This window comes from Pavona decussata, unplaced genomic scaffold, assembly GCF_977016875.1.
Source record: "Pavona decussata unplaced genomic scaffold, jaPavDecu1.1 SCAFFOLD_300, whole genome shotgun sequence".
Lineage (NCBI taxonomy): Eukaryota > Metazoa > Cnidaria > Anthozoa > Scleractinia > Agariciidae > Pavona > Pavona decussata.
Window position 1 is genome coordinate 6,080,001 of NW_028145697.1, and position 10,181 is coordinate 6,090,181.

The 10,181-nt window shown below is 38.4% G+C and overlaps 1 protein-coding gene across 1 annotated transcript; it reads left to right on the plus strand.

Moving 5' to 3' along the window:
- The first annotated feature begins 698 nt into the window (after window positions 1-698).
- LOC146454858 (oncoprotein-induced transcript 3 protein-like) lies at window positions 699-9,715 on the plus strand. The gene is made up of 3 exons (XM_085095268.1): window positions 699-1,502; window positions 5,469-5,522; window positions 9,402-9,715. The coding sequence occupies exons 1-2, from the start codon at window positions 1,238-1,240 to the stop codon at window positions 5,489-5,491; spliced, it is 288 nt and encodes a 95-aa protein (XP_084951394.1). The 5' UTR covers window positions 699-1,237; the 3' UTR covers window positions 5,492-5,522; window positions 9,402-9,715.
- The last annotated feature ends 466 nt before the right edge of the window (window positions 9,716-10,181 follow it).

The following is a 10,181-nucleotide window of genomic DNA, read 5'->3' on the forward strand; positions in this document are numbered from 1 at the left end:
ATTGATAGCGGCGCTAAATTAATAAACGGTTTACAAAAGAAAAATGTGGCTACAAGCTCAATGAGCTAATTTATTTTCCTTGGTATAGCTGCAACCTATGCTTTTTATTGGTATTACTTGTTTATGACAAACGCCATTTAAAGCCATAAGCGGCCATGTGCAAGTCTTTTTTTGTTTTTGGACAAAACATTGATTCTCGACCATCACGTAGGACACTGTTGTATCTGAGATTGATATATGATTGGGAAACTGAAATGCACTGGATGGAGGAAGTAATGCGGTGTACGCGAAAGTAATGAAGTGTATGGTCGATAACGACTAGTAATAGCCCACTTTGAAAATGAGTGATGGCCTGGGTCGAGAGTAACTGCCCAAGTGATTGTGGGATTGTTTGGGGGGACGCAAAAATGCGAACATAATAGCCAACGTCCCCCCAAACCTTCCCACAATCGCTTGGGCAGCTACTCTCGACCCAGGCCATCACTCTTTTTCAAAGTGGGCTATAAGAGTTTTGCAAGAGTAAAACTAGGTGCAGACCTACTTAAAACATGCATATATTCAGTTTATTATAAAACAATGTCACGGAGACCTCCGGTTTTTAGTAAAACCTGTTCCGCATTTTGAACTCTTTGTTCCCATGTTTTTCAGCCACTGAGTTTAGACTTATATAGCCTTATATATGCCTTTCCTCATAACTTTTAATCTGGCTATACAATATTTAAATTTCCTCACTTCCCTACAATGCCCACTGACCTTTTGATGGAACAGCGCGAATCAATTACGTTTCAAGTTTACGAATTATTCTTCTCCAGTACGTGCCACAAAGTTTTGTGTTAGGCGATTAGTGGAATAGTACCTCTAAATTAGTTCCGCTAAAGCCATTACGAGGTCCAGCGCATGGTGATATATGTACATAATATCACATGGTGGATATCATTAAGTGTCTAACGTGAGTCATAGAATCATTAGCGCCACAGTTTCTTTAAATTCAACACTATTTCGAAGAGACTAAGCGAATAATGGCATTCAGTTTTGTAAGATTTTATTGTTGCCTGTACCTTGCAAGTGGTATAATTCTCTACTGTGGGGTTTTAACGTCGGGACAGGGAAGTAATTGCACCGCCGACAGTTGCTGCTCGCCAGGAGGATACGCGGAAATCAACGACCCTCGGCGTAGTACTAAAAGTAAAATAATACGAGATGTTACTCCAATCTGCGACAGGGCCCTGACAAGAGGATGGTACCGTTTTACGAGCTTCGTCGGGGAAAAATGCCCACATCAAAGGTGGATCAATACCACTGCGGCACCGATCATCCTATTTGGATGAAAGGAAACCACCCTCTCGTTAGCAATGGAACTGTTGATCGCAAGGCGTGCATCAATTTTTATGATATGAATGGTGATGGTCATACTGAGTCAAACATGAAGGTTCGAAACTGCACGGAATTTTACGTTTACTACCTAGGACCAGCCTACTCCTGTCCTTTGGCGTATTGCGCCGGTGAGTTACTTCCTCGTCATCAATATATCAATAGTTGTAATATTTCGATGTGAATGGCCCTATTTTTGAGGAGAAGATTATTTAGATATTCGTTACTGTTAACTTTGAATCAGTTCTATCTGTCGGCTTAAACAAGACGCTATCTGAAAACTTTTTGTTTGTGACCTTTTTAAGGCCCCATTCACACTAATGCGTTTTTATTTAAAAACGCATACTTTTTGATACGCTTTCGCCTTTCAACCACACTAGAACGCCCGAAAACGCCAATAAAAAACGGGGACTTTCGAAAACGGTTTCAAAAGTGGAGACCGTTTTGAAAACGCTCCGTTTGTTAGTAAAGTATTAGCTAAAACAGCGAGTTTTGTGTCGCTGGAGTTGAGAAAGTTGTAATTGGCTCGCGCATGCATTAAGCATAAACTTAGGAATTTAGCTTTTGGCTGTGAATAATATTTGAGTTCGAAAATACCGTGTAGCACGAAAATTTTTGCGGGAGTTTTATTTTTCGGATTGGCGGTTTTTGTGGTTTTGTGGGAACAAATTTTTGCGGTTCGAGATGACGGAAATTTCTGCTGGGAACTAATTTTTGCGATTCTTTGTTAAAGCAGTAGAACATTTAAGTGGACGAAGCCTTAATATTTTCAATTTTTATTGTACGGATGTTGAGTCACAGTTCATTCTACTTACATATTAGAGACACATCACTGTAATACCTTACTGCGCAAAGGGACTGAACAACAACAAACAAAAACAACAAAACACTGTTTCATTAAAACGGTTACCACGACCGGTATTACCGTATATTATTTTACAAGAAAGCAATATGAATGTTTCAATTACCGTAGCTGAAACCTCTCTTGGCATACAGAGGGGCTCTTGAGTGAAAGATGTAGTATACAACTTTGAGACCTAACCACTAACTGCTAAAATGTAAAACTACGCCCTATCTAGGAAATGGTGCTTCTTCAGATGACCCATTCGTGCCAATCTAATGTACTGAAATTGCTGTACACTTGATATTTTCTGTGCTTTACAAATTGTCTTGTTTGCGATACAGACTACCGTGTGTATCTAAGCTCTGGTTGCTTTTTCCAATGTTCTTGTTTCAATGTATATCGCCCCAGTGGCACAAGTCTATTATAGTGTAAAAGCGGAGTTTTTAATTTGACTGAAAGGAGTCAATTTTTGCGACCTTTTATTTTGCGTTTTTTTTTTTTCCTGCGGGAACTAATTTTTGCGGATCGCCTGATTGGAGATATTTGGCCCCCAAATCACCAAATTTCGATAAGCTATTTTACCTAGTTAATTATTAACTTGCATCGATTGACAGGTAATATAATCAAATAATCTGAGACTCCTGCACATAATTATAACTCATGAAGTATGTACTTGTGCTCATGTGGAGCCACAATAGAATTAGATAAATTCTACAAGCTTTAGGAGCCCCTCACTTTACCCGTTTTAGAGTAATCTTTATGGGAGATTTTGTAAAACAAAAAAGCAGTGGGTAGTCTAACTTCCCCCGGAAAATTCCAAATATCAAACTACTTTGGCTTTTGAAGTTATTAGTTAGGCCCTTCAATCTGGCCAAGTTTCATTGAAATCGGTGAGATGGCATGTATGAACTCGTGAAGTACTCGGCATCGATACTAAGCTTGTCTATTCCGCGTTGTGAAAATACCCAATCATACTGTGCCTTATATGGATCAAAAGTTCTCTGTAGGCGAAGTCGTAAATACAAAAATTATAAAACAATTATAATTTTGTCCTCAACACAAACAAAAAGGATGAAATTAAAATTGACTACCATGCCGTTGTTGACAGTATATATATCAATATTTGCAAACCTGGCCTTTGCAATAAAACAACTGGATGGATGAATGTGCATGTCAAAATGACAGTTCTTTGCGGCTTTAGAGTTGGCAAACAAATACCAGAGTTCTAGTACTTTCAACTTGAAATTCTATATAATTTAAACACCAAGCTAAAGAAAGCAATCTAGCTATCTGTTGTTTACATCATCATTTCATCACCATTTCTTCAGTCTATTAATATACAAGAACCTATGACTTAAACTAAAGGTAAGAAAATTTATTAGACGTTACAAAAATATATATGCGGCCTTTTGTTTTATCATTTTAAAATGTATTAAAAGGTCAATGAAGTAGACAGTGTTTCGGCCATTTTACTTGATAGGTGAAAGAGGCAACATATTTTCTTGAATTTCGCTAAAAGCAAATTACTTCTAGAAATAAAACTATATAGCTAGTTTACAGTAGACGTTATTATTACTAAATCTGTAAATTTTTTTGCGAGGCCGACTTATTTTAATCGGCCTAGGGCAAATAACGAAAAGGGTTATAAAAATGAGTTTCCCTAATGTGAATCAATTAACTAAACCCGGCGATTCGCCAGTAAAACATTTAACAAAGTAAAATAAGGCCGTGTATTTACAAAAAAAAAAAAAAAATGGTGTAGTGACCCTAAAGCTTGGTATTCGTAAAGTTCACACGGATGCCCTCTTTCAAATTTTTCCCACAAGTTGTCTAGGTTGATTGGTTCAAATCCTGAAAGTTACGTTCTAAAATGTCTGCGGACTAAACTGCGAGATGGTCAACGTTATTTAAAATAAAGAGCCTCACCTTTGCTATGGTAGCAGATGTAGCTTGAAAACTGTTGCCGTACAAACATCATACCAACTTTGCTCACAAGTAATCGAGGTTCATTTTACTTTTAAGGAACTGGGCATTAGTAAAAATAGCAGTTTATTTTCAAAATAGAAGATATATTTAAAAGGCCTGAATGAAATGAAGTGCCTAAAGTTTACAAACTACGGACAGCCTCCAGGAGGAAACAAAAAGTGGTGCCATTTTTGTTCAAATGTTTCCATCAATTTTGTGGCCGCAACAGGTCACGTGACCTAGTTTACATACTTGCTTATACGTACGCCAGTGTGTTGACATTTACAAGCACATTGCGCTTCCTAAGTGTTACGATGTTATGGCTAAATCTTTAGGAGATAGGCCACCCTCTTGCCTTTTTGAGTAAATAACTGAAGACACATGCCTTACTTTACTTGAACTCCAAAAATTAGCCGTTATTCCTCTTACCTCGCGCAATTTTGATGGTGGGAGGGGTACGACATTCACTTACGAATTTAACACGGATTTCTTGTTCCGTCTGTGAAGCAAGCAAGTCAAATGGTACTTTTGAAAGTGATCTTTTATTTGTTTTTCCCCATTGTATGCTTCAATTCTCTCACTAATCGACCCAAGTTTCAAATGTCGCGTTTGAAGATTGATTTCCGTTACACACAACTAATATCCTCTGTGGAAACTGACAATTAACTCTAATATCCAAGTGAAGATTGTCATAACTCGCATTAATTTTTCAATTACCATAGCCAGCCAGTTCAGATTATTATTAGACAGGTCATAGATCTTGTTCTGCTTTTACCCGATCCTCGTGAAGGGCTTTGAAGGTCGTTCCCTTTCTTTGGGGAAGGCTTTATTTTTTCTGTATTTTACGAGTGGTGGTGGAAGGGCTCTATGTTCAGAGGTGTCAAGATCATTGTCTTGATAGCCTGTTCACGCTATTATCCAACGGTACTACAGCCATTTGGGATGGAGGGTTAGCCATTCTTATGGAAATTTTGTCGTGCAATTTAATCTAAACACTGCGTGGATTTTCATCAAATTCTTTAAAGCATTGGGTACTGGTTGTGAAGATGTGTTGAGACGCTTCCATGTTCGCTATTAAAACGTTACTATTTCGCTCGTATTTATAGCTCGCCAGTCTCCTAGAGGATGGGTGGGGGGGGGGGGGGGGAGGGGGAGGTGGAGCTACCTGTATTGAGCAAAAGGAACGGAAACGTTCTAGCGCTTAAAAATAATTAAGTAAACGATTTAATCAAATATAAGTGATTCTGTAGCTTTAAAAAGAACAGTGTATATGTTATTGTTTTAACAGGCTACAAAGAACCTTGCCCTTAAGGAGAAACAGGACAACCTCCAAATTGTACTGGTTAGTAAATACCATATAAATCAGCAGATACGGCGCACCTTTCTGCCGAAAGAAATTCGCTTAAAATCTGAGGTGTAGTTTATTTGTAAGAACAACTCCTAAAACAAAACAAAAACGAAACAAGAAACAAGCAAACCAAAAGCAAAGCTTACCTGGAAAAAGCTTACCAGGAATCGAACCTAAGACCTTCTGATTACTAGTTCGGATGATCTACCACTGGGCTATAGGAGACTCGTGAGAGCTAAGGCCATTAAACTAGGTTCATGGGACAAACATCCTGCAGACTGCAAAGATTGGAATGTCAAAGAGTGGCATGTGCACAATAAAAGGAATGTGATGTTATTTTTTAGCCCTGGTGACCAAATGAGAATGATGTGAGATGATGATGATGATGTAGGCAAAAAAGGTTTCGTTTTCGGGATCAAAATTTTATGTTCAAGCACAAGCTTTTGATTACTTCACGGAATCTTTGTCAAATAGTGTTCAACGTTTTTGTTACGTGAGTTGATAACATATCACGTTAAAAAACATCCCAGTAGATCAACTGGAGCTCACATCCAACGTCGCGATTCAATGTCAAAGCCTGGTAATGAATTTCAATAGCCTCTCTAATTCTTCTTTTGAAGGTGTCGTTTTCCCTTACAACAATTAAAGAGGAAGAAAGATCGAGCGCGTGCCTCGTGTTCCTTAGGTGGTCATCCACTGCAGTCGTCGACGCTCTTGTACTGTTCACATGTTTTCTAAATCTGACCCCAAAGGGTCTTGCAGGTCATTTTCAGTCGTTTCGGTTTCTTTATCCTGGTTCTCTGTGATGACTGTCCGGGCCCGATGGAAAAGAGTTCTTACTACCGATCTTTTGTGTTCCAAATAGTGATTGGAACCAAAGTTAAGGTATAAATTTGTATGGGTGGGCTTCCTGTAAACGGTAACCTTTGTCGTACCGCCTTCCTTGACGTTGACACACATGTGTTCAAAAAGGGTAACTTTACGTCAGTTTCCGTTTCCATGGTGAACTGGATGTAAGGGTCTCTTGAGTTAAAGTGATCCGTGAAGCTGCCTACGTCATATGTAGCTTGGTGTACGTCGTGTGGCTTGGTGAAAGTGTCGTCTACGTATCTGTACCAGATCTCTGGCGGTCTGGCGAAAGTTGACAGAGCTTCAAGCTCAAAATGCTCCATATAGAAGTTGGCAATTATAGGGGATACTGACACATACCCGGATGCTCTTATAAAATGTCCAACACCATTTGACAAATATTCCGTGAGGGAATCGAAAGCTTGTGCTTGAACATAAATTTTCGATCCCGAAAACGAAACCTTTTTGCTGATATAATATGACAGCACCAATAACCAATTTTTTTCTCTAACTTTAATAAATCATTTACTTTCTGACATTTCGTTTTATATATAACAGCAACAAAGGCACTCATACCTTGTGAATTGGAAATAATAACCAAAATGGATCGAAATCAACCAATCTCAAGCCATAAAAGCTGATACGATGATAGCTGAGTACCTTTGGAGTATCTGTATCCATTCGTACTTTCTCTAGCTAGCCATTATATTGTGCTCGAAGGTTGAATCCTTCGCAAACGAAAAGATCTTACCGATTTGTTTCCGCGAGTGTCTACTTTGCATTTGAGATTGCTCTAAGAGACAAACCAAGAAACGATAGAGCTCTCACGTTCGAATTATAACCGGCGATCTGAAAAACTTTCTATAAAAGAGTTTATCCGCTGAATATCCTCTCTTCTCTCTTTTGTTTATATGCCGTTCCTTGCAATTGCAAAGCTACTTGTGCTCGAAAAACTACGTCCAAAACCTGCGGTTGCCCCTGCAAAACTGCGAAAATACACTGCACGTAACTGATTTATTTAATTGTGGCACGAAGAAAGGTTCGCCTTGTCAAAGCAATTAAAGCAGTATTTGTATTGATGTCTGATTTACACCCATCATATGTCAATGCCTAGCAATATCGAGGTCAAGCGAGGTCTAATAATACTAATAACTATCCCGCAAGCAAATCCTTCGATGTCCTCGATTCCAACTTTATGTTTTAATTTTGTGCCGTTGTTGTCGTAAATTCTTTTTCGGCCGCAGCCAGAACGACGGCCGCTGCGAGTGGACATCACAAATCCACGTTAATAGACCTCCAAGAGCAAACCATTTCAGAAATATTGCAACAAACAGCTTCTGTAATTACCCAGGAACGTTTGTAAATAAAATATTTAGCTAACTTCCGAAGATGACCGCGATTCAGGTAGATGAAAAAGGACCTCAGCTTCCTGAACTCTCCGAAGGTATTTGAAAAAGTTGGGCCAACGATTTCAAAGTGGTTCTGTGAACGCACGGACTCTACTGCGCATGTCCCGCTGCTGACATAGTCCCTGCGAAAACAGTTGCGTTGTGGGTAATTTTATTGAGTTGGATCTGTTTTTTCGTCGTCGTTACAAGAGCATAGGAGAATAGTCGATGAGATGCTTGTATCTGTCTCCTTTTCCACTTTATTTAGCCCTTTTCGGTTATTATATATTTTATTTCTGTGAATGTTTGCACGTTAGTATACACGTTTCGCGTTCGTTCTTAAGAGTTATTTTGCTGTTTGTATTTTTAGTTTGACGTTAGCGTAATGGATTAACTCATCATCATCTGTTCTCTGGTTTGATCGTGATTTATCAAGATCGAACGGCATTTCCCTTCCTGGTGTGCGTAGACTTGGGAACGGAAAAGTTCAACCATTTGAATCATGGGTAACATCAAAATGATCAGTAGCTGTAGTTGAAGATGATGTTGATTTGTGGCTTTGCAATTATGGTCCATATAAATGAAATCTCAAAATTGCCTAGTTAAACATAAAAAAAAAAAAAAAATGAAAATCACACAAAATAAAGCTTTCTTAAAATTACTCCATTGTCTGGAGTTGTGTTAACACTTGTTTAAATGTTTTGTTTTCGCTTCTTTCGAGGCACCTACCCTATAAAATAACTGAACGCTGGCGAGAGGAGCAGAGAACCTACCAATGAACGGAAATAAATTAACGGTTTTTGTCCGTTTGATGAAATTCTTCTCGCAGTATCTTGAGTATTGCTCATTTTCCAGCCTTTAATCGACCGATTCCGTTCCCCGTTATGCGCAGATTTCATGGTCTGAATACCAGATTTGGAAACTATAGCTTAACGACCACTTCTAGCGGGCATAACACGAAAACGAAAAGCAGCTGACTGAATAGCAAAATGAACGTACTTTAAGGGCCACTCCTTGGTAACATATAATTACGGCACCGGAAGGAAAATATGAAATGATTTCTCCGAGGAAGAATAAAGTATAATCACTATTCTTCCAAAATAATCAGAAGGAAATTGAAAAAAAAAATGGCCAATTTTTCAAGTTGCAATTCATTTTTACCTAGCCATCTGCAGCCAAAGATGAGTGATATTAGTCTCTCTGTACCAGTAGGGTTATTGTTAACAAAACTGAACTGTTATTTGAAAGTTTACTACCAGACAATTATATTTTTTGGCTCTTCAAAGCGACATAAAAATTAGGAGACACTGCCGCTTTAATATGTTTCCATGATGAGAATTGAAACCAAAAATTGTTTCATTAGCCCCTCCCTCATTCAAAATAGTGATTTTTGGATTACATTCGCCCATGACTGATTTCTTTATTTATTGATCTACGATTCTACTAAGATATTTCTTTTAAGGAATTACATGTAATCAATCAATCAATCAATCAATCAATCAATCAATCAATCAATCAATCAATCAATCAATCAATCAATCAATCAATCAATCCATCAATCAATCAATCAAGTAACTAAGTTAGAAGATTATTTTAATAGGCATTTATTTATTTATTCCCCTTTTTCTGTTTTTAGAATTTCCCCAAGAATTCAGTAGTAGAAATCTTGGTACCCCAAACATCACCTTCAAGGAAGAGGAAACCAAAGAACAAAAAGAAAACGATCCTACCGGTGTTTCGTTGGTGTGTACAGTCGAACTTCTTAATGGCATTGGTATGTGGGACAATGTGACATACCGAATTGAATGGTTTTCAGGGGGAACACGCTTACAAGATACAACGCTCACATGCCAAGTTCCACCTGGTCAGAGAAAGAACAATAACTCTTGTCCAGGAAATAACTTGTTGACCTCTGTGCTGAGTCCCGGTGATAAATACAAAGCTGGAATGTGGGTAAGTGTCATACTAAGAACCCATCAGTCAAGTCATAAAGCTTCTAGAATAATTAGAATAACCCTAAGCTAAATGTGTTTCAAATTCGATTGCAACTACTCCCTTGTGAAATGTTTTTGTTCCCATTTTCGTGCGCGATGCAAGAAACATATAATTTAACACCATTCCAATATGAAAAGTGATACCAACTGCCAAAGATAATACCACCGTGTTTTCCACCATCAAATACATCCACCTAGCTAAATATATTATATGAAAGTTCAAAGTTTTCTTGCCATGGATGCACATTTTTGGCCTGGGGAAGCTCTTAAACAGATCTTTGGGCGAGACTCTGCAAACCTGGGAAACACACTCGCTGGCTGCGAAGAGGCCCGGATCTGTTACAAGAACGTTAACTCGGAGACATCAATAGCAAACAGAACTTTGGTCCAACGGCCGAGTTTTAATCCACTTCGTAACCAGA